Genomic DNA, 24264 nt, shown 5'->3' on the forward strand with positions numbered 1-24264 from the left:
TCTCCTGCTCATGCATCAGGTCCTGAGTTAGGAGCTGGGAGAGGGAGAGATGGACAACACGGTCACCCTTCCTGATGTCACCAGAAAAGGCCAACAAGGACTATAATACAGTGTGAAATGGAGGCGATTCAGAAGTATAGGATGCTTGCCATGGGAGGGCAGGGGAGAGGTCTGCAACCAGGATTCAAGGAGATCAGGAAGGGCTTTACAGGAAAAGGGATGTGTAAGCTGAGACCTGAGTGACTGGGAATCAGGTGGACAAAAGAGGTGGGGGTGGTGGGTGTTTCAGGCAAAAGGACTATGTGTGAATGTCCCAAAGACAGAGAGAGCCTGGGCACAAGAAGCATAGAAATGATTCCATTTTGCTGCAAGGAGGGAAGTTGAGAGAAATGAGACAGGTAGACAAGGGCCATTGCTTGTACATGAACCTTTATCCTATGGGCAAAGAGGAACCATTGAAGGCTTTTTAAAAAAATGTTTTTAGTTCTGATTTCACACCCCACAAACATATATAACGTAGAGTGAAAGCTCCCTGTAACACTTCTCTTACTCCAACACTGTTGAAAGTTTGGTGCATATCCTCTCAGCTTCCAATCAATCCATTATTAATATTAATTACATTTATAAAAGTAGAGCCATTCTAGACCTGCTGTGTTATAATTTTTTTTTGTCCTTAGCAATATACGGATATCTTTCTATGATAGTACATATCTACCTGTTCTTTTTTTAAATTTACATCCAAGTTAGTTAACATATAGTGTAGTAATGATTTCAGGAATAGAATTCAGTGATGCATCACTTAAAGATAACACCCAGTACTCATCCCACCAAGTGCCCTCCTTAATGCCCTTTGCCCATCCCCCCAACCCAACCCCTACCTGCTCATTTTTATTATTAATGTTTATTTATTCTTGAAAGAGAGACAGAGCATGAGCAAGGGAGGGGCAGAGAGAGAGGGAGACACAGAATTGGAAGCAGGCTCCAGGCTCTGAGCTGTCAGCACAGACCCCAACACAGGGCTCGAACTCAAATTGTGAGATCATGACCTGACTTGAAGTCAGACGCTTAACCAACTGAGCCACCCAGGCACCTCATACCTGCTCGTTTTTAAATGACGGCATGATATCCCATCATGGCAAGGCTGTTTCATTGCTTTTGTTTTGTGGTAAAAACTATGTTAAACATTTTAAAAAATTGGGGCACCTGGGTGGCTCAGTCTGACTTCGGCTCAGATCATGATCTCGTGGTTTGTGAGCTCGAGCCCCGCGTCAGGCTCTGTGCTGACAGCTCAGAGCTTGGAGCCCACTTCGTTCTGCGTCTCCCTCTCTCTGCACCCCACCGTCAAGAACAAATGTTAAAAAAAAAAGAAAACATTCAAGAGATACTGGGATTTTCAAAATCTATAAGCGTTTGGCATGAATCTAAATATTTGTTCTCTACTCTATCCCCACTAACAGTGTATGAAAATACCAATTCTCCATGTTCTTGCCGATATGGGCTACTGAAATTTTTTTCAGGAACAGATTTTATTAAATGTAGAATAGAAATAAAAGTATTTTCTTACAAACACTGACAACATTTTGGAAGTGTATATAAATCAATAATTCCTTGCGCGGATATGCGGCACTTTCAAAACCCGGCCACATTCACATTTGCAGGAGCAACCCAAGTTTGTGAAGACTTCTTCCCTTGATAACAAGTGCTTGGGAAAAACTTTGTGGCGGCCACACCTAGTAGAGCCCTTTTCTATTTAATTTTAGAACGAATGGCTAGGAACAGCTAAGCTGTATTGAGGTAGTGAGTGCTACTGTGTGCCAAATATTATGGTGTTATCCACAAATGATCATGTTGAATCTTTGCAATAAATGCCTCTCCACTGCAGTAGGGGTGAATTAGGCCTGAACATCACAGGACAGAAGTCATCCCTGTTGGCAACCTGGGTTGCTCCAGTAATACCTGACTCCTGGCTCATTGATTCTCTTCATCGTTCACTTTAAAGAATAAACAACAACAACAACAACAACAAAGTAAACTCAACAGTAAGCAAACACCAACTAAGGAGCCTGAGATTTAAAATGAGTGAAACGCTTTAAACTATCTCCATAGATACTGGTTTGGGGGTTTCCTTGGGGAAACACTAACAACCTTGCCACCTCCTCAAGTACCAATTTACCCAAGGCCAAACACAGCGGAATCCTGTGATGTGTAGGAATGTGAAAGCATGCTAGCGAGGCCCTCCTCTGCAAAACTGTGTTGTCACACACACTTTATTTATATTCAAGAATTTTCCTCCTAGTTACATTTTTGCTTTTGTCCGTGCTTAGATTATCTTTAGCACCTTACGTTTTTGCCCTTGTCCATATCTACATTATCTTTAAGGTACTACCTACACGGTGGGCTTTTATTAAGCTAGCCTACTGGAGGTGGGTGAAAAGTAGTACCATAAAATGTCTTCAGGTCTCAGATGCACTCAGAAAAAGAATTCAAGTCTCCTTTGGTGAGAGTGCAACCCTGTAGGAGCGAGTGGACACGTGGTGGGCAAGAAACAAATTTAGGTCTGGTCCTAAAGCGTCTTTCCACTGCTGCGATTTTTGTTTTCTGATTACCAAAATAATATAGGCTTATTGTAAAACAAATTGTAAAATTTGGAGAAAAGGGAAACAACTCATCACCAGTGTGATTTTTTGGATGTGAGACGTTCCCTCCGGAAAAGCGATGGAGAGAGGATGCACTGGGTCTCTGGCCCACGACACTGGCCGACGACGGAGTACCCCCTGCCTGGTTGATTCAACCGGGGTTCGGAAGACCGCCCGAGGGCCCTGGACGCAGGGCTATCCCCACGGCACTCCCATTCGGCCACCTGCGCGGTGACTTGGCGCCTTCCCCGGCGTAGCTCCCGGACTCCGTCACCCCCAATTCCCACCGCTCCCCTACGCAGAGACCCAACCCAGGCACCTTCCCCCGCAAGTGTCCACCGACTGAAAATAGATCCCGAGTCGGCCCCCAAACCGCCCCCCCCTCCCTTCAAGTCCTCCCCTTTAAAGGGAGCCACCGGGTGACGCCGGGGGAGTTTGCGGAAGCGCCAACCGCGTTGGGGCCTTGGGCGGATCCCGTGATTGGAACTGGCTCCGCCCCCGGGTCCTCTTCCCCCATTGTGTGAGCGGCTCGGGCCAAGGCCCCGCCCCCTCGCCACCTCCCTCCGGAGGCCCAACCCCTCCCCTTTTTTTCACCCCCCCCTTGGCTCATTTCCGGCCGCCGCTGCTACCGCTAGCCTGTAAGGAGGATTCGGCAGAGGGAAGAAACAACAGCCGCCATCTTGTTTGTGTGCTAGGCTGGGGGGGAGAGAGGGCGAGAGGGAGCGGGCGAGAGTGGGCAAGCGGGACGCCGGGCGGAGTGCGGACTGCGGGAGCCAGAGTGCGGAGGCGAGCCGGGCCGGAGACAGGCGGCAGGGGCCGAGACAGTGGCAGGGGGCCCGGGGCGCACGGGCTGAGGCGACCCCTAGCCCCCTCCCGTCCGCACACACCCCCACCGCGGCCCGGCAGCCGGGCCGGCGTCGACGCCTAGGGGGGACCATTACATAACCCCGCGCCCCGCGGCGCCTTCGCCCGCCGCCGAGGGCGGCCCCGAGCGGAGCCCCGGGGGGCGGGCGCTCCCGGCACCTGGCCGCCGGGGGTGGGGGCCGTAGCGGCGGCCGTATTTATTTCTGTGCCGCGGGAGAGGAGGGCGAAGGAGGAGAGCGCGGCGCGAGGAGAGGCCGCCTGCGCCGCCCGGCGGAGCGGGGCCTCCTCGGTGGGCTCGGCGTCGGCGCGGGCGGGCGGCGCTGCTCGGCCCGGCCCCCTCGGCCCTCTGGACCGGCGAGCTCCGCGCCCGGCGTCCTCGCCGCGCCTCCGCCGCGCGATGTGAGGCGGCGGCGCCAGCCTGGCTCTCGGCTCGGGCGAGCTCTCTGCGGCCATTAGGGGCCGGTGCGGCGGCGGCGCGGAGCGCGGCGGCAGGAGGAGGGCTCGGAGGGTGGGGGCGCAGGTCCGGGAGGGGGCACCGGGAGGAGGTGAGTGTCTCTCGTCGCCTCCTCCTCTCCCCCCTTTTCGCCCCCGCCTCCTTGTGGCGATGAGAAGGAGGAGGACAGCGCCGAGGAGGAAGAGGCTGATGGCGGCGGCGGAGCTCCGAGAGACCTCGGCTGGGCAGGGGCCGGCCGTGGCGGGCCGGGGACTGCGCCTCTAGAGCCGCGAGTTCTCGGGAATTCGCCGCAGCGGACGCGCTCGGCGGATTTGTGCTCCTGTGCCCTCCTCCGGGCCTGGGCCCAGGCCCGGCCCCTCGCACTTGCCCCTACCTTTTCTATCGAGTCCGCATCCCTCTTCGGCCACCGCGACCCGGCGAAGAGAAAAAGGAACTTCCCCCCACCCCCTTCGGGGGCCGGCGGAGCCCCCCAAGCCCACCCCAGGGAGCGGGGCGGGGAGCCCCGGCCGAAGAGGAGATTTCCCGAGGATTCTCGTTTTCCTCGCCTGTATCTCCGAAAGAATTAAAAATGGCCGAGAATGTGGTGGAACCGGGGCCGCCTTCAGCCAAGCGGCCTAAACTCTCATCTCCGGCCCTCTCGGCGTCGGCCAGCGATGGCACAGGTTAGTCCCAGGAGCCCTGGCCTTCCACATCCCCCCCCCCTTCATCTTTTTTGCTCGGTGCACCTTTCTTCTTCCATATTTTCTCCCTTTTTCTCTTCTTAGTTCTCTGCCTCTTGGTTAATTTTAAAGGTGTTTGAATGAGCTGGTCGAAGACGTCCAGTAGCCCAACCATTTTCTTTGCTTCCTAATACATTCGTTGCAACACTATGTCATATCGGTGTGTGTTCTGGAATTAGAGCTCTTGAGTGGTGCTATGGAAATAGCCTTTATTGTTGCTTCCGTGCAGTTTAATTTTTGAAATGCCAGTGCATTTGTGTGTAAGGCTTTTTTTTGCAATTTTACTTTGAATTTTTTTGTTGTTGTTGAGAAATGAGGAATTGCGAATCCTTTCTCCTTGATTGCACTTATTCTGTTTTCTCTACTTTTCACTCTTCCTTTTCAAAATTTTCTGTTTGGCACAAGATTTTCTGTTGAGGACGAGGGTTTTAAAAATCTTGGTTTTATTTGTGTGTGTGTGTGTGTGTGATCCAGGATTTCAGGTTTGGTGTGATAAGGTTTAATGTCAAAGCTGAAATTTGGTTCCGATTATTTTACCTACCATTCCTAGGGGGGTTTTTCCCCCCTTTTTATTTGCGTTAAGAATCAATATGGAGCGCAGTTCATTTTACATCTCCCGTTTCTTTCGTGTGAGACCAAAATGTCTGAAACTGGGGTTTTAGGTTGGGAGAGAGCAGAGGCATTTTCTTTGCAGTTTGTAGTCACTTTCTCTTGGGGGGGGGAGGGGAGGGGGGTGGAGATACCCGATTGTGTGGAGTTCTGTAGTTGGAAATCAAAATTAGAAGTTGTAAGCACCCCAGTCATGAACTGCAAAGATAAACTGATCATACAAAAGTTTAAAATGTGTGTTAGGTTCGGTAGTTGTGTGTGTTTGTCTTTTTATGCTTTAAACCTATTTGGAGATCCATACTGGAGTGTGAAAAAAAGCTCTACAATTCTTAACTTCACTCAGTTGTGGACTAAAACCCTTTTGTCAAGGGAAATTCGGGGAGACTTCCCTCCGTCATCCCCTTCTTATAATTAGTTTGGTGCTGTCTTGATGGCTAGCGATCTTCTCCTTTGCCGTCATAGTTGTTTGAGGTGCCAGGATAATGAAGAGGAAGAATGGCTGGCCATCTGACAGTCCACAAGATGTTCCCCCTTACTCCGGAGCATCTCTTTAACTCAACGTCATCCCTCCATCTGCCAGTGAGAGTGCATAATGGAGTTAAATGTACCCTAGGAGTTTGTAGAGAACTTCTAAAGCATGTTTCTAAGTAGACTTCGTTTCAGAGGGTGAAAATGTAAGGATGTGGCAAATGCTTTGGATTCTTTGCTTTTATGGGAAAAATGTGTCCTGAGTTTCAGATAACCTGCAAAGATTGAGGATTTTTGCTTGAGTTCTTTACTTTAGACTTGTAAAATTGGCAGTGTGAGAACTTTGATCTATTCTTATTCCCTGGACTTTCTGTAGTCTTCACGGATTTTTTTTTTCTCTTACTTGCCTTTTTTTTCCCCTCAACATCGTTACACGTATCAAGCGTTGTATTCCTTTGCACTTACTAAAATGTTCCAGAGGATCTTCAGATCACCTTTAGACATATTTCCACCTGTAGCTTTTGTGTTGTTTTCTTTAGTTTTTGTGCCGTGTGGTAGTGGGTTTTACGTTGGAGTTCACCAGAGACTTCGGATGTTATAGAGAAAACTTCTTTAATGTGTGTCATTTTGATGACTCCTGATTTGAGCAGCTTAGTCTTGGAGTAAATGGAGTAACGCAAGGCCTGGAAGGCAGGCTGTGCTCTGTTGTTCAGACACCTCTGTTCAGGTGCAGTGCTGCATTCTCCATTTTTGATCTGAGCTAACTCATCTCAGTAGTATCTCACCTGTCCGGTACACAGAAACTGTTTTTTGCTACTTGAAATATCTTTGGATAATTATGAGTCCTAAATGTATCATGTGGGTTTAGTAGAGTAAAAAAAAAAAAAAAAAAAAAATTCCTCAACATTGAGATGGACTCGGTCAATTTTAGTACTAAGAGTTTATTTTAGTATTTTACTTGATATTAGTATTTACAGAAAGTTACCTTTCTCTAAATTTTGTGGGGAGGGTTTAAACCCCCCCCCCTTCCCCTCCCCCCCCTTCCCCTCCCCCCCCCCCATTAAGATTGTACTCCAGGAATTCTTTGGTGTCCAGTTTTTAATCCTAATCAGTCTGGGTTTTTTTGTTGGGGGATGGAGGGAGGTGGTTATTAAGAAAATACGGTCACTGTCGCCTTGTGAACTTAATTCAGGTTGGTGACCTTTTTTTTTCCCTTTGTTTTTCTTTCCCCCCTGCAGCCAGCACTGTGTAGTGTAGTTTGCAGGGAACTTTTTTTTTTTTTTTTCAACGTTTATTTATTTTTGGGACAGAGAGAGACAGAGCATGAACAGGGGAGGGGCAGAGAGAGAGGGAGACACAGAATCAGAAGCAGGCTCCAGGCTCCGAGCCATCAGCCCAGAGCCCGACGCGGGGCTCGAACTCACGGACCGCGAGATCGTGACCTGGCTGAAGTCGGACGCTTAACCGACTGCGCCACCCAGGCGCCCCTGCAGGGAACTTTTAACAGAGACACTTCACTTTAAAACTTTAAATTTTCAAACATGTAACTCTCTACGTTTTGACTTTTGAGTCATTACCTGGATATTTCATAAACGTGAAAGTAAGTTCTTTGGTCCTCAATTATGAATTTTATCTAGAACTGGGTCAAAATGATCCCAACATTCTAGACATTAGAAACTTTTTTCATGATCAGGGCTTGCAGTTCTAGTAGCATAAGTGTACCTAACAAGAGTGTTTGTGTGTGCCAGTTTCATAGGAAAAAAAACGAACCCAACTGGGTTGACATACTACAGTATTAACAAAACAAATTAGTGTTTAAATCCCACCTTCTGAATTTTTAAGGTTGGCCACTGATGCAGAATAAAAATGACTTCTCGTTAGACAGTCAAAGATTCTTCTAAAACATTTCCAGATTGATTCAAATATCTTGAATTAAGTTCAAGTTTTATGTGTTGGAATGAGGAGGAAGAGACTTATTTTTTAGCTTTTGCATCTTTTTGTTCCTGTTTCAGTATTTGTAGTTGATCCATTTGATCCATTGAAAATCTAATTTAAGTTGGTATGGTTAGATCAGAACTGTTTGATAAATCAAATGACTTTATGTCCCCCCCCCCCCCGAAAATGATAAAAGCCATATGTAAAAATATTTTGGTAAAATTATTGAACAGAAAGGTTGACAGGTAAGTCCTGAAAATATTTCTTGAACCTATTTCTAATAACCTGAGGGATGGGCATGATGAGGATGATACTGTTGCCTTCGTTGTTCACTGGATATATTCTGTGGCTGCTTTGTAACACTTAATGCTATATGCACTGAAAGATCAGACCCTGGAAAGATGGTTGACAGTGGGAAGATCTGGCATTTAAGTGAAGATCCTTCTGGTCTTGGTACAGTTTTGTGGCCCTACTGTGAACTCAAGTGTCAGAATTGGCTTGGATTTTATGCCTATTTTTCATTTGAGGCACAGAGCAGATAGTATATAAACTATATCATCTTGATCGCTAGATTACTGTACATAATAGAGAAGTGGCAAGGATTTTTTTTTTAATGTCAGTTATTATTTCTCGAAACACTCCTGTGGATTAGTGGTTTATTATCCTGACCACGATATTTTTGGTGGAAGCCATTTCTTTTTCAGCTCTTAAACCTGTGATGCTATGTTTTAATTTTATTTTTTAGGGATGTGTGTTTAGATTAGAGTTCAGCTTCTGGAGTTTTTCAGTTATGGCTCCTTGGTTCACTGAGGTATTGCTGACCTCAGTGTTAAGTTGCAAAACATTTTATTATGTGCCTTGAACTCTGTCAATTGCTTATTTTCAAGGCTTTGTAAGTTCATTTATAGGGCTTTAAGAAGGCTGTCTGTGGTTGATAGTGAGATGAAGTGACTTTTGTTAAGTTGTAAATCTTGTATGTGTTACATACAATATGGGTGCCCTTTTCCAGCAGAAATTCACGTTCTCTCACAGAGCGGAGAAATGTATCGGTTTGTCCAGTGAATGTATAAAGGAGAGAGAGGAAACAGCTTCTGCCTTGATTGCCTTTTGGCATTTTGTTTCACTTTGTTTTTCCACCTTCTCCTTAGTCTATTCTATAAAAAGATAAATTGAAACAAGAAGTTAAAAATTAGTGCCTCATGGTGTTTGTAGGGACATTAAGTGGTAAATAGGAAAGGAAAAAGAAAAGAGTAGGAAGAATGTTGCAGATACAAGTGGGAGTGTAAAATACCTCTTCCTGGTATATTTACAAAAACAGTTCAGGAGCTGTTCTGCCAATTCATCCACCCAACAATTAATAGAAAAATACGACATGCTTCTTTGTGTTTTCTGCACTTTTAGTGTTTCATCCTTTGAGAATTGCTGAAATTGAAGTTTTTAGTGTGGCAAACATTAGGGAAATTAATGGGCAAGTTGAAACTGAAATTATACCAAGTGTAAAAATTTTAAAACACTGAATTCTGCGGGTGATTTTTTTATGTGATGGGTGGTAGTTTTCTTCGGAAATTTTAGTAGGAAATGTTTTATTGCACAGTTCTCAAAGGTTTAAGAGAATGAATACTGAGGTGTTAAGCCTTTTCTGAACAGTTTAGATATAGATCTTATTTTATAAATGCTTCAAAAGGCAATTAGCAATAATTTAGTTGAGAGAGAAAGGAAAACTAAAACTACTGAAAAAAAGTGAGCAGTTAAAGAAAAGGAGTTTTGGAGTCTATTTTAGAGTTCAGATCCCAGACCTGCCTTTATTAACTGTGAACCTTGGGCGAATTACTGAACTTTTTCTCAGCTTTCTCACCTGTAGTACCCACCTTACAAGATTGTGGGGAGGAGTAAATGAAAATTCTCTTTATCCAATGCTTAGGGTAGTGCCTGTTGCAGCATAGTGTGTGCTAATTCTGTTGATGGTTTTTAACCTTACTACTAAATATACAACAACAAAGCAATGGTAGATTTTTTAAATGGATTTGTAGATAGACTGGATAAAGAGAAAGCCAAGTCATGAAGTTCAGAGAGGAGAAGCCTTAGAAGTAAAGCTTATGGTGCAAAGATTAAATTTCTAAAGAGTATAAGAACATGGTAGCAGAGATTAAAATAAGACTAGAAGTACTGTATGTACTGTCACATAGGGTGTCTTGTATATGTAAGTAATTGTATATGTAAGTGGAAATTAACAAGTATTTAAAGCATAATGAGAAATCAGAAAGCAGATTGTTCTTACTGTAAATGCTCAAGTTAAGAATGGCTTTTTGCTAAAGAACTGTGTGATTGAGCACCATTTTTTCTGTTTTGTATTTGCTTCTCTGCGTTTTAAAGGACTTTCTTAAAAAAGAAGAGGGAGAAGAGAAGAAGGGGGGGGGAGGGGAGTGCAGTACTTTTCAAATTTTTTTGACCACACCCAGTAAAAGCTGTATTTTACATGAGTACCAGAGACCCTGTCTCAGCAAGTGGACAAACTTACCCATACTACTTGTAGTATACTATGTGTGATGTTTTCTATTTTTTCTTTCTCTTTCTTTCTTTCTTTCTTTCTTTCTTTCTTTCAAGTGCTGGTTGTGGCCCATTGTATTGATTTCATGACCTACTATTGACATGTGACCCACAATTTGAAAAATACTGGCTTAGAAAGGTTGACAAGCTGTCATTTGTCTCTATTGGGCCAACACTTTCTGTATACTAGGCATTTATCATCAGAAGGGAACACTTTGGTAATCCAGACAGACATAGACCCTTCCTTCCGTAGCTCATAGATAAGGGTGGAAGAGCTACATTCAAGACTGATGTGACCAGCATTATATTGAGAAGTACTGTGTACAGTGGGAGAAACTGGAGGGCCTATAACCTGTAACTGTTGTTCCTCTGGTGACTGTCTTAGAGGAATTGGTGTCTGATCTTGAGATCTGAAGGATAGGTGTAATAGGGTTAGTAAGAGTGAGCCCAGGCTGGGAACAAGAGTATGGCCTGTTCAGGGAACCTATTAAATTCTATCTGGCTGGGGGGATAGCAAGAAATATGACCATAGAGGTGAGTATGGGGCCACTTATGCTTGCCTTGTAATGCTTATTGGAGTTTAGACTTTACATTTTAGCACTTTTAAATGGATGGGGCAGAATTGTACTTGATGATCGACTAAAGTGAGGAATGCTTTGGAAAGGAACAGGGAACATATGATGCAGGAACACCAGAGAGATGGCTCTTTTAGGATTCTAGCTGTGATGAGTGTGGCCTAAATTGGTAGATGAAAAGCAGTGAAAAGATTAGAGAAAGGTAGGTGACCAACAGAAGTTGGTTGATTAATTACAGGTTAGGATATTGTGATAGAGAGGGATCAAGGATAATTCCCAAGTTTCAAGTTTGGATAGTTGGGTTGGTGAGGTTGCCATTTACTAGATAGCAAACATAGGAAGTGAAGTATTTGTGAATGTGGTGGGGGTTAGGGGTTGTGATGAGTTAAGTTTTGAGCATTTTGAAGTTGTGTGATTCTCCTGAGTGGAGTAGTCAGTATTCATTTAGTGTGCCTTTCTCTCCTTTCAGCCAACAAACATTGACTGCCCACCAAGTTTTAGACCCTTGGAAAAATGTAAAAATGAATCAAAGTACACTTTCTGCTCTCAAAGCATTAGGATCTGGTGGGGTTGGCATACTTGTCCACACAGTTTTCCTGAGTTATACTCTGATACGTGTTTTAAAAAAAAAAAAAAAAAAAAAAAAAGGTTGTGGATGAAGGTAGTGGATAGGGATTGTTTCTGACAGGCCGTGTTTGGAGGACTGGGGGAAAACTTCAGAGAGAATGTGTGTTTGAACAGAGGCAGGAGAACTTGAAGATAACTTCCCTTAGAAGTAGAGAAAGTTGGAAGAATATTTCTGTGTCAGGTGGAACAAATACGGGTAGCTCTGGTGTGACTAGAACATAGACTGTGGTGGTATGTTTTCATGTGAGACAGATGGAAAAGGATTTTGGTGTCCTATTATGAAAAGACAAAAATGTGATAAAGAGTTTGACATTTTTTACCATCAGGAAAAAAAAATTCATGAACAAGAGAGTGACATGGTCAGGGAAGGGGGAAAGATGAATTCTGGTGACACTGTACAGGATCCAGTAGCAGGCAGGGATGGCAGGAATACTAGGGGTATGTCACTTGTCTTTTGAGCGCACTTCATTTGCCTTGGAAGTTTTTTGGTAGATTGTAATTATTGATGTGAATTGTTTATTTAAGGTCCCAGGTTTTGTTTACCAGTTGTCCTAAATGTAGAAAATACAGCAGATAACTCAAAAACCAATCACTCTTCCCTTTTTCTTTACAGATATGCAGTCTTTCAGAATTTTTTTGTTTTTGTTCTTTGGAGAGATGGTATGATAGCTCTATCATCTAGGATCCCCTATAGGCATTTCATTCCTTTAGAGCAAACCCCAGTCAAGCAAACAAATCCTAGCCTCACCGCAAAGCTTCTCCCAAGATGTTACCACTACTCAAAATCAAGAAATTGTCAAGGGCGCCCAGGTGGCTCAGTCAGTTAAGCTCCTGACTCTTGATTTCAGCTCAGGTCATCTCACAACTGGTTAGATCAAGCCCCATGTGGGGCTCTGCACTGACAGTGTGGAGCCTGCTTTGGATTCCCTTTCTCACTCTGTACCTGTCCTCTGCTCTGCTCGTGTGCGCTCCCCTGCTCTCCCTCTCTCTCAAAAATAAATAAATGTTAAAAATAAAATGATCAGAGCTAGATAAGTGAGCGTGTGGTTTAGGTTTAATATGAATGTGTTGTTTACTTGATTCTTAAGGTAGGATTTTAATAAAAGTGTCCTCACCTTTGAATTAATTTCACACCAGGAAGTGTCACTATATTAATAAATTGATAAAGAGCAAGGCAGGCCACACATCTGATCAGTCATAGCACTTCATCTTTGTTTAAATGTTGTGACTTAAATAAATGTGGTGGGATTAAGAATCAACTTCAAGTAAGTCACTTGCCAAAGTATAGTTGCACCTTTTGATGTCATGGTTGCAGGACAATGTTAAGAATGCATATTTGGAAATTTGCTTGCACTTCTGCCCTTTGACCCTGTTGGATTTCAAAATTTAACAGTTGCTAACTTGCATGGCTTTGTGATCCTGTATAATCTAATATTACCATCTTCTATCCAAATTTGTGTATAACTCACAAATTGTTGCCAATTGTTTTGAAATGTATTAGAAGTCATATCTGTCTTTCCAGCATGGATATTTTATTTAATTTTCTTAGTCTTTCAAAAGTAGTTTTAAGTGTTTGTCCATTTTTCTCAGTAGGTGGGCTGTTTGTGATTAGATTAATTCTGCTTCCTTTACAGAGTATCAAATACTGTTTTTAATAAAATACCAAATAAAGGTTAGGAAAGTTGTTTCAACCTAATTAATTCCTGAAGTTTGCAAATTTTTCTTATTTTTTTGTTTTTGCTTTTTTTTAATTTTATAATAAAACTTTGTTTAAATTTTATTTTTTATTATATTTTTTAAAATTTACATCCAAATTAGTTAGCGTATAGTGCAACAATGATTTCAGGAGTAGATTCCTTAGTGCCCCTTACCCATTTAGCTCATCCCCCTCCCACAACCCCTCCCGTAACCCTCAGTTTGTTCTCCATATTTATGAGTTTCTTCTGTTTTGTCCCCTTCCCTGTTTTTATATTATTTTTGTTTCCCTTCCCTTATGTTCATCTGTTTTGTTTCTTAAAGGCCTCATAGGAGTGAAGTTATATGATTTTTGTCTTTCTCTGACTAATTTCACTTAGCATAATACTCTCCACTTCCATCCATGTAGTTGCAAATGGCAAGATTTCATTCGTTTTGATTGCCGAGTAATACTCCATTGTGTATATATACCACATCTTCTTTATCCATTCATCCATCGATGGACATTTGGGCTCTTTCCATACTTTGGCTATTGTTGACAGTGCTGCTGTAGACATGGGGGTGCATGTGTCCCTTCGAAACAGCTCACCTGTATCCTGTGAATAAATGCCTAGTTGTGCAATTGCTGGGTTGTAGGGTAGTTCTGTTTTTAGTTTTTTGAGGAACCTCCATACTGTTTTCCAGAGTGGCTGCACCAGCTTGCATTCCCAAAATTTTTCTCATTTTAAAGACTGCAGTGTTTTTATTTTATTTATTTTTTTTTAATTTTTTTTTAACGTTTATTTATTTTTGAGACAGAGAGAGACAGAGCATAAACAGGGGAGGGTCAGAGAGAGAGGGAGACACAGAATTTGAAACAGGCTCCAGGCTCTGAGCGGTCAGCACAGAGCCCGATGCGGGGCTCGAACTCACAGACCGTGAGATCATGACCTGAGCCGAAGTCGGACGCTTAACCGACTGAGCCACCCAGGTGCCCCGACTGCAGTGTTTTTAAATATCATGCTTCTTCAGCACCCCAAACAGCTGAATTAATAATGTAGGAGTATCCTAAACCAATAAGAATGAGAGATCTTTATGAGCTTGTCAATGTCTAGCCAGACTGTTACCAGATTTTTAAAGTTCTGAAGATTTGGCTTTCGTTTCCCTCTTTACTTTTTAAAATCCTGGGTGCCTCCCCTGTAATAGGGGCTCTGAGCATTCCGATGTCTGCCCACCTTGTCACTCACTTTGCTCCCCCTACTTTGAATTCTTTCAGTTACTGAACTGGCTGAGCTTTCCGTGTTCACAACCTATTCTCTCTCTTTAATTCCACAATTCACCTGTCCAGCTCCTTCTTATCCTCTGGCCTCACCAATGAGTTAGAGGAAAGAAAGGTTTGAGATCAGGAATGTGCATTTTTTTACTTAATTTATTAATGTTTATTTTTGAGAGAGACAGAGACAGTGTGAGCGGGGGAGGGGTAAGAGAGAGGGAGAAACAGAATCAGTAGCAGGTTCCAGGCTCCGAGCTGTCAGCACAGAGCCTGACGCAGGGCTTGAACCCATGAACCATTAGATTATGACCTGAGCTGAAGCTGGACGCTTAACCGACTGAGCCACCCAGGCACCCCAGGATTGTGCATTTTTTAAAAAGCATTTGAATGCCATAGAGAAAACGAAATGAGGGTCAACGGATGAATTCTGTCTTCTGCGTGGATACTTCAGAGTTGACTAGTTTCAGAACACTATGGGTGTTTTGCTTAATGTGTACAGTTTAAGAGCAGAACTGAGTTTTTATTTGACTTCATTTTATCTGAAGCACAAAGATACGACTGTTTATCCAACAAATGTGTGAGCTTTCTAAATGGGGCGGGGGAAGATGTATAACTAGGAAGAGGTGCTATTTAGTAGAATAGATTTTGAGCCACAATTATTTCAATTTTAAGTTTCACATCCTAGTTAGTAACTTTTTTTAAAAAAGCCTTTTATGCTCGCAGTGCAGTGTGTGGGATTATATTAATAATTCTAATTTTGAAGGTTATACTTCATTTATATATTTCATGGTGGGTAATAGTTGTCTAATTCCTCATATATTATGGGATCATCTTGATTTTTGGAAAGGGTAAGTATTCATTTTATAAGAGATTATATGGCTAAATCCATATACCAATATAGAAAACACCAAGGGTAACCTACAAAATCAGTATGTAATAAGGAAAGGATGTTTTGACTCAACACCAGTTTCCCACATATTCAGTCCAAATTCATTTTTGTTTAGATTGTTGCATTTCTAATACTTGATCCATTGTATTCTAAACTCATGTATTCTAAACTTTGCAAGTCAGATTTAAATATGTCCTGTCAGTCACATTTGTATCACTGTGTTTAGATTGAATATACACTGAAGTGAAGGAACATTTTACTAGGGGCGCCTGGGTGGCTCAGTCAGTTAAGTGCCCGACTTTGGCTCACTCAGGTCATGATCTTGCAGGCTGTAGGTTCGAGCCCCACATCGGGCTCTGTGCTGACCGCTCAGAGCCTGGAGCATGCTTGGGATTCTGTGTCTCCCTCTCTCTCTGACCCTCCCTCACTCATGCTCTGTCTCTTTCCATCTCTCAAAAAAAATTAAAAGAAGCATTTTATTCCAAGTTACTTTGTATTTGAGCATCATTAAAGGTATATGGGGACTTGTCAACAAGCTATTTGGTAGAAATAGCCCAGTAATGGTGTTGATGGGTTGATAATTTTAGTAATCAGGAAATGTCTTACTGGAGATAGTGTGAGTTGATTGACCAGTTGTTTCTGATACTGTTTTGTAATATTTGCCTTAAGATAGTTTAAAAGGTAATAGAATAAATTTCAGATTTATAAATTTCTAATCCTAGAGAAAGGGGGGAATTAAGCAAATATTTACTAGCTTAGTTTAGTATCTAGAAAAGGTCATTGTCTTTTACTTTCTCATCTCCTACTTTACAACTGCACTGAACTGCTCTTACCTAGCTTGCTAAATAATCTTCTAATATCTACATTCAGTAAATTCTCTCTGAAGCATGGGCACCACTAATATTTCCTTCTTGGAACCTGGCTTCCAGGACAGTATTCCTGGTAGGTGGGCTGGGAATGTTCGGTTTCAACATCTTCTGGTGGTTAAGATCATTGTCCCTTAAATACTTGTTTATCTGATGATCCTCTTCATTGATGTCCAGTGGCATTTCTCATATCACTGAGTACTTCTCTGGATTGTCCATCCAGATAGCTGTACCTCTATATATTCTCTGAGGTTGTCTAACCCCAGAAATTTAGGAGTCATCCTTGTCTTTTTTCTCAACCCACTACCTGTAGTCCAAAAGAGTTCTTTTGTTTGGCTCCTTTGCTGCTTCTGCCCTTTCAGTACTGCTCCAGAATTAACTGCTAGTTTTTGTTATTCTCCAGCAGCAGCCTTCTAACCAGTCTCTCTGACTCTAGCTTGTCTGTCTAGTTCATTCTGCATCCTGTTTGCCTGAGTGGGCTTTAATAAATACAAATCTGTTCATATCATATTTTTGCTTAAAATTCTTCACATCAATTTTCTCTTTAGAGTAAAAATCCCAAACTCTTGTTAAAGGACCCTCTAAATTTCTTATGTTTGTTGAACATCTAAATTTTACTCTCCTGATCTGAACTAATCCCTATGAAGGGCAACTTGAGATGGGGGCCTGAGAAGATGACTTATTTGAATCTTTATTTTTTCCCTTTCCTTGAAGGGAAAGAAAGAACTTGTAGAGCTCAGTAAGTGGCATGAAATTGAGGCTGATCAATACTAATCCCAGTGTTCAGTAGGATTTCTTTAAATTGTGACAGTAAATTTTTGATAATTTTTTCCCCCTTGCATCTTCACACATACCACTTTTAGTTTGGGACTTGCTTTTCTACTAGTTTTAGACCATGGTTTTCATTTGCTGTTTGTGACAAAGTCGTGGCTAAGGACGCGCTCTGGAAGTGATCTTGGCCCTTCCCTCTGGACAGAAGGTTCTGAAATCTTTCACCAGGCATTCAGATTCTCTATCACTTAGCCAGGGACACCAGAGTCTTCTGCGTGAGTTTACCTTTCTCAGTAAATACTTGCTAGCCCTAAAAACACAACAACAACAATAAAACTCCATGAGGGAGGTAGAAGTTTTATTATCTTTTGATGGAAGAGGTAACTTGAGCTTGGTAAATGAAGTCAGCTTATAGAACTGGGTTTAAATCCAAGTATTTGGACTCCTTGAGTAGTGCAAAGTTACAGATACTAGTGATAGAACTAATGGTGTTTAGGAATCATAAATGAGAGCTTTGAGGCACAATCAAAATAGCTTAGGAATAATAATGATAGTGATATTAGATGAAATAATAGGGTCCGTTTGATTAGAGGTCAAAGTATATATGACTTTTACATAGTCTTCCACATTTAATCAGTATAGCTGTTGAAAATGTTTTACAAGTAGAGGTAAGAGAACTTTTTATAAATGACCCGGGGGCGCCTGGCTGGCTCATAGTGCGACTTTTGATCTCATGGTTGTGAGTTCGAGCCCCACGTTAGTGGTAGAGATTGCTTAAAAAAAAAAAAAAAAAAAAAAAAAAAATTTAAGTTCTAAATACCCAGTCAGATATAAATAATTATAGGATGCAATTTTAGAGTTGCTGGTCTGTGAGTATATGCTAGATCCTGTGAGAAATGTAAATATTTATTAAGTGCAACTCTGGTCCTTCAGATATTCATAGTTTGGTAGTAAGATGCACACAAGTATTTAGCCATAACAAAAGATAGAAGATAGGAAGTGCATAGTTGAGGTTGAGAGCTATCTTGGGAAACAGGAGTATTGGGATCAGTCTTTGAGTTGAAACCTGAGTAATCTCATGTAGTAGTAACTACAATTTAGGTCTGTTGAAAGTACAGGATTGCCATTAAAAAAAAGAACAGTCCTAAACTTTTATTTTCAGGTTCTACCAATGTAAACCCTCCTGTCTGGCTTCACAATGGAGTGTAACTTTGTAATGTGATGTTAAATGTTTTGCACAAACACATAACAACCACATGCAGCAAATTTGGCTGTAGTACCGGATTAAATTAAAATCCTTAGGATTCTAGGGCCTAAAGTAAGACTTCCATATTACTTTCTGTTTATTTTTTAGAGAGAGAACACTCGTGTAGGTGGGGGATGGGGGGGAGCCAGAGAAAGAAAAAATCTTAAGCAGGCTCCATGCTCAGCGGGGATTGATCCTACTACCCTGGGTTCATGACCTGAGCCAAAATCAAGAGTTGGGCACTCAACCGACTGAGCCACCCAGTCGCCCCAAGACTTCTGCATTACTGAAGTTGATTTTACTTCCATGCATTCTGTATATGTTGCTATTACCTACTTCTGAGATTGTTGAAAGGATTAGTGAAAATATACAATTACTGAAGTGCCAAGAAAAATGCTTGACACGTTGAAAGTACCTGATAAAAGTTTGCTCTCATTATTAGAAGACTGCTTTGTCTTCTAATTGGGTAATGATTCCATTGAGCAGTAATAATAATAGATGAAACATTTTCATGGAATTTAATATGTGTCAGGTATTATTCTAAATACTTTACATATATTAACTCATTTAATCCTCACAAATAACCTATGAAGGTAGGTACTTTCCTGTTTTACAGAAGTGGAAACAAGGCTCTTCTGTGTATACTTGAGAACTCTCTTGTCTGGTTCTCTGAAAAGCTTTTAGGATTTTGATTGACATTGCATTGAATGTGTAATTTTTCTTGTATTATTGCTTTGGCTAGATTCTCTAGTGTTGAATTAGAAGCATTTGTCATGGTATCTTTGTTTTGTTCTGATGCTAAAGAGACTTTTGATGTTGGTCCTTTAATGCATATTTGCTCTCAGTTTTTAGGTTTTGGAAGAAGACTTTTCATCAATTTAAGGGAGTTCCCATCACTTTCTTAATCGCTGTCATTTTGGGGGGAGGTTTTTGGTGTGATTGGGCATTGAATTTTATACAGTGCTCTTCTTACAGCCATTGAGATGAATCTTACATTTTCATTCTCATTTGTTAATAATATGATGAATGGCATTTATAGATACTCTAAGCTTCTAATGCAAACCTGTCCCCCCTAGGTTCCTGACATTATCCCAACTTTATCATATTACATTAAAATTTTTATTTTTATTTTTTTAGAGGGAGAGAGACCACAGGTGGGGAAACGGGGGCAGAGAGAGAGAGAGAGAGAGAGAGAGGGAGGGAGGGAGGGAGGGAGGGAGGGAATCTTCAGCAGGTTCTACCCTCAGCGTAGAGCCCAGCATAGTGTCCTAATCCATGACCCTGGGATCATGACCTGAGCCAAAGTCAGGAGTCTGATGCTCAATTGACTAGCCACCCAGGCACCCCTCATTAAATTACATTTTAAAGACGTTAATTAATTTGATTTGTCTGTGTGGTTTTTGTTTTTTGTTGTTGGACTCTTCTATGTTCATGATTTTCTTATACTGGCCATGAATGATTTATAGAGTATTCTATTTTATAGAAGTATTTGTAAACGGTTGAATTGTCTTTTACTTGAAAGTTCAGTAGGACATGGGGGTAAAAACATTTAGAACTCATGTTTTCTTTATGGGAAGATTAACCAATGATTAAGACAGACTGTTTCTTTAATAGTAATAGGATTATTCAGGCTATGTCTCTTTCTTTTAAACTAATTTAAATGGAAAATTTCAACTTAATAGAATAGTGTAAAGGAACTCCCCTATGCCTTTTCCTTTAAGTTACTGATATTTTTGCACACACATACATACTCCCTCTTTTCTTTTTTTGCTGAAGTGTTTTATACCAAATCCTAGACCAGTCATTTCACCAGAAATACTTCAATATGTATCTCTTAGTTAGAAGGATAACTATGCTGTTATGCTGTTATCACACCCAACAAAATTGATGATTTATTATTACCGACAACTCAGCCATATTTTATTTTCCTGATTTTCTTCTTAAAATGTGTGGGTTTTTTGTTTGGTTTTTTTGCTTGTTTGTTTTTACATTTGGTTTGCAGGATCCAAATAAGTTATATCTAGTTGCTGGATCTGGTATTTTTCCTTTTGTGTCATTGATTGGTTGCAGAAACTGGGACATTTATCCTATATAATTTCTTTTCAATTAAGGTTTGGTGAATATTTTCTCAGGAATGTATCTATTTTTGGCCCTTGCAGTTTTTTATTACTTTTCTTCAAAGAACCAACTTCTGGGGCACCTGGGTGGCTCAGTTAAGTGTCCGACCTCAGCTCAGGGATTGTGAGTTCAAGTACCACATCGGGCTCTCTGCTGTCAACACAGACCCGACTTTGGATCCTCTGTCTCCCCTCTCTCTCTGCCGCTCTCCCTCTCAAAATTTAACATTTCAAAAAGAAAAAAAAAAAGTGCCTGGGTGGCTCAGTTGGTTGATCATCCGTCCGACTTCAGTTCGAGTCTTGATCTCGCAGCTGGCTCTGTGCCGATAGCTTGGAGTCTGGAGCCTGCTTCTGATTCTGTATCTCCCTCTCTGTCTGCCCACCCCTGTCCCCTGCTTGAGCTCTTTCTCTCAAAAACAAACATTAAAACAAACAACCTCTGGTTTTGTTGGTACCCTCTCAGCTGTCTGTTTTTCTCTTCCATTGATAATTGCTTTTATCTTTGATCATCTTGCTATTAATTTTTTTCTAACATAACTTGGCTACTTACTACTTTTTAGCTTTATTTTAAGTTTTGAAGTGTATTTTATTATTAATGTTTCTTTTGTGATTTCCTCTTTACCTTCCCACTACATGTATATATATACTTTAAAAATTTCTAAATGAGCACAGATCATTTTTATTTTTTCCTAAACACTATAACTAAACTGATGATGGGATATTTCCTTGTATACTCCAGGGGAAAAGTAGAATGCAAAATTGTTCGTAAAATATGTATGATCTTAGTTTTGTGAATTATGTAAATGGAAACAATGAAGGAAATATACCTATATATTAAGCAGTTGTCTTTCAGTAGTGATACATTAGGGAAGTTTTATTTGAAACCTTATTTGTATTCCAAAACACCTAAGACACATTTTGTTTTTATGATGGTGGAGCACAAAATGATTTTTCAAAAGGAAAGAATAATACTATAGAAGTCTGGACTCTGAATCATGCCCTGAGATCCTGGGGTGTGATTCAGGGCAATTAAAATAAGACCAGATGCTTAAGTGTGTTGGGACATTAGGCAGAGAGTTGGTGTATAGGTGGTGAGACTGTCCTTCCCAGAGAGTTACAGTCTGGATGCAGCAGTGGGGTAAGGGGTCCTGATAGGAAGAGATAGCAGCGGGGGAGGAGAGAGAGACACACACACAGATAATTTCAGTGCCATGATAGGATGCTGTAAGAACAAGAAGGGCACATAGAGGAAGAGTTGTGCTTAGAAACCACGATTAATTGAACCAAGTAGGTCATTATCAAGTGGTTATCTTCTCTTCAAGGGATGGACTATTTTTTGATAGTATAATCAGTTGTAGATTCAAGTATATCTAATTATTAGATACCCAATAATGCCTTGTTAATGTGAAAACTACTTAGAGAATCAAGAGGAAAGAAAATTCAAAACACCCCCTATGTATATTGAGTTAATACTGTTAGTCCACAAATCAACCAGGGACAATTTTTACTTCTCAGGGGACATTTGGTAATCTCTGGAGACATTTTTGGTTGTCACAAAATGTAAGGGGTACTCCTGGCATTGAGAGAGACCACAGATCTGCTGAGTATCTTACAATGCACAGGACAATTCCCCTTTTCCTCCACAACAAAGAGTATCCAGCCCAAAATGTTTAATAGTTCCAAGATTGAGAAACCCTGGGTTAATCCATAATTTGCATCCTCTTTTTAGTGGGGGTGGTTTGTATGTTGAAAGAGCTAGAGGCATGGTTTTTGTATCTTACTCTAGCTAGATTTTGATTAAGGAAAACTAATCTGTAGGCTGACGTCAGGTGAAAGTGAATTCATTCAGATCAAGGAATTGGTTTGTGGCAGGCACTGTGATAGGCACTGGGTAAAGAGTGGCAGACAGCCCATGTCTTCATGGAGCTCACTTTGAACGTTATGCAAATGGTGAATCTTTTGTATTCATTGTCTTTGTTATTATAACGTTAAACTTCTTTTTCATTCTGTACTTAGTTTGGCAATATTTCATTCTGTACTTAGTTGTACTTGTACTTTTCTAAGGAATTCTAGAATATTAAACAATTATATACTTTGTTTTCATGACTATCAGTACAAACCCAGCAACTCACATAATGGGTGTTGTTCTAAGATTTAATCCTTTTTCCTTGGCCTTTAGGTACAGTTCGTAAGTGTTTAAACCAAATATTCTCTAATTTTTAAATACATACGTAACAATTTTTTTTAGGGTAATGTGAAAAACCTCAATACAAATGGATAGTATCCCATGGAGTGAGGTTTGGAAATACTTAATGCTTACCAAGAGCAAAAACATAGAGCAATTTGTAATTTTGGTCAAACTTTAACCTTTATCTTTTTCCTTCACTTTTAGATTTTGGCTCTCTCTTTGACTTGGAGCATGACTTACCAGATGAATTAATCAACTCTACAGAATTGGGACTAACCAATGGTGGTGATATTAGTCAGCTTCAGACAAGTCTTGGCATAGTTCAAGATGCAGCCTCTAAACATAAACAACTGTCAGAATTGCTACGGTCTGGCAGTTCCCCTAACCTCAATATGGGGGTTGGTGGCCCAGGCCAAGGCATGGCCAGCCAGCCCCAACAGAACAGTCCTGGATTAGGTTTGATAAATAGCATGGTCAAAAGCCCAATGGCACAGGCAGGCTTGACTTCTCCCAACATGGGAATGGGCACTAGTGGACCAAATCAGGGTCCTACGCCATCTGCAGCAGGTATGATGAACAGTCCAGTAAATCAGCCTACCATGGGAATGAACACAGGGATGAATGCTGGCATGAATCCTGGAATGCTGAATGCAGGCAATGGACAGGGGATGATGCCCAATCAAGTCATGAACGGTTCAATTGGAGCAGGCCGAGGGCGACCTAATATGCAGTACCCAAACCCAGGCATGGGAAATGCTGGCAATTTAATGACTGAGCCACTACAGCAAGGCTCTCCTCAGATGGGAGGACAAACAGGATTGAGGGGCCCCCAGCCTCTTAAGGTAAGTACATTTTTGGTTTGTATGCACTATCAGTATGTTTTTGATTATCCCAATGATGGAGGGAGGGCTTGAGGTCAGTTATTCACTTATCTTTACTATTCATGTTTAGTCTTCTTACGTGGTGTACCATTTCCCATGGATGCCAAGGATCTACTATGTTGTGATGAATTTTTTTTTTTAATTTTTTAATGTTTATTTATTTTTGAGACAGCATGAACAGGGGAGGGGCAGAGAGAGAGGGAGACACAGAATCTGAAACAGGCTCCAGGCTCTGAGCTGTCAGCACAGAGCCTGACGTGGGGCTCGAACCCACGAACTGTGAGATCATGACCTGGGCTGAAGTCAGACGCTTAACCGACTGAGCCACCCAGGCGCCCCATGTTGTCATGAATTTTATGAAGCTCTTACATTAATTTTAAGTAAAACAATTATTTACAGCTCAAGGGTATTGTATAATAATACTTCAGTTCTAAATGATTGTTAGCTAATTCCTGTTTTCTCAATATTAGAATAAATATTAGAATATTTTCACAAATACCAGAATATTTTCATATCCTTTCTTTTTAATTTTTTTTAAGTTTTATTTTATTTTGAGAGAGAGAGAGAGAGCATGAGCAGAGTAGGGGCACAAAGAGAGAGGGAAAGAATCCCAAGCAGGCCCCATGCTGTCTGTGCAGAGCCAGACCTGGGGCTTGAACCTACAAACAGATCATGACCTGAGATGAAACTGAGTCAGACGCTTAACCGACCGAGCCACCCTGGTACCCTGTGTTTTCATCTCATTTCTAAGCCTGCTTTAGCCCGCATAGCCTCCTTATATAGTTTGGGGCCGCTTTGGTGGCTCAGTTGATTAAGTAGTTGACTCTTGATTTTGGCTCAGGTCATAATCTCTGGGTCGTGAGATCAAGCCCCTTGTAGGGTTCTGCTCTGAGTGTGGAGCCTGCTTAAGATTCTTTGTCCCTTC

The 24264-nt window shown here is 41.5% G+C and overlaps 1 protein-coding gene across 2 annotated transcripts in view; it reads left to right on the top strand.

Annotated features, from left to right (window-relative positions):
* The first annotated feature begins 3299 nt into the window (after positions 1-3299).
* The window catches only part of EP300 (E1A binding protein p300), an 83537-nt gene continuing 62572 nt past the window's right edge, over positions 3300-24264 (top strand). For both annotated transcript variants that reach the window (XM_047867857.1, XM_047867858.1), the window contains exons 1-2: positions 3300-4616; positions 22663-23300. In XM_047867857.1, coding sequence (XP_047723813.1) covers positions 4523-4616; positions 22663-23300 — 732 coding nt within the window. In that variant the 5' untranslated portion in view covers positions 3300-4522. The remainder of the gene's footprint in view (positions 4617-22662; positions 23301-24264) is intronic.

The sequence above is a fragment of the Prionailurus viverrinus genome, chromosome B4 (genome assembly GCF_022837055.1).
Source record: "Prionailurus viverrinus isolate Anna chromosome B4, UM_Priviv_1.0, whole genome shotgun sequence".
Taxonomy (NCBI): Eukaryota; Metazoa; Chordata; class Mammalia; order Carnivora; family Felidae; genus Prionailurus; species Prionailurus viverrinus.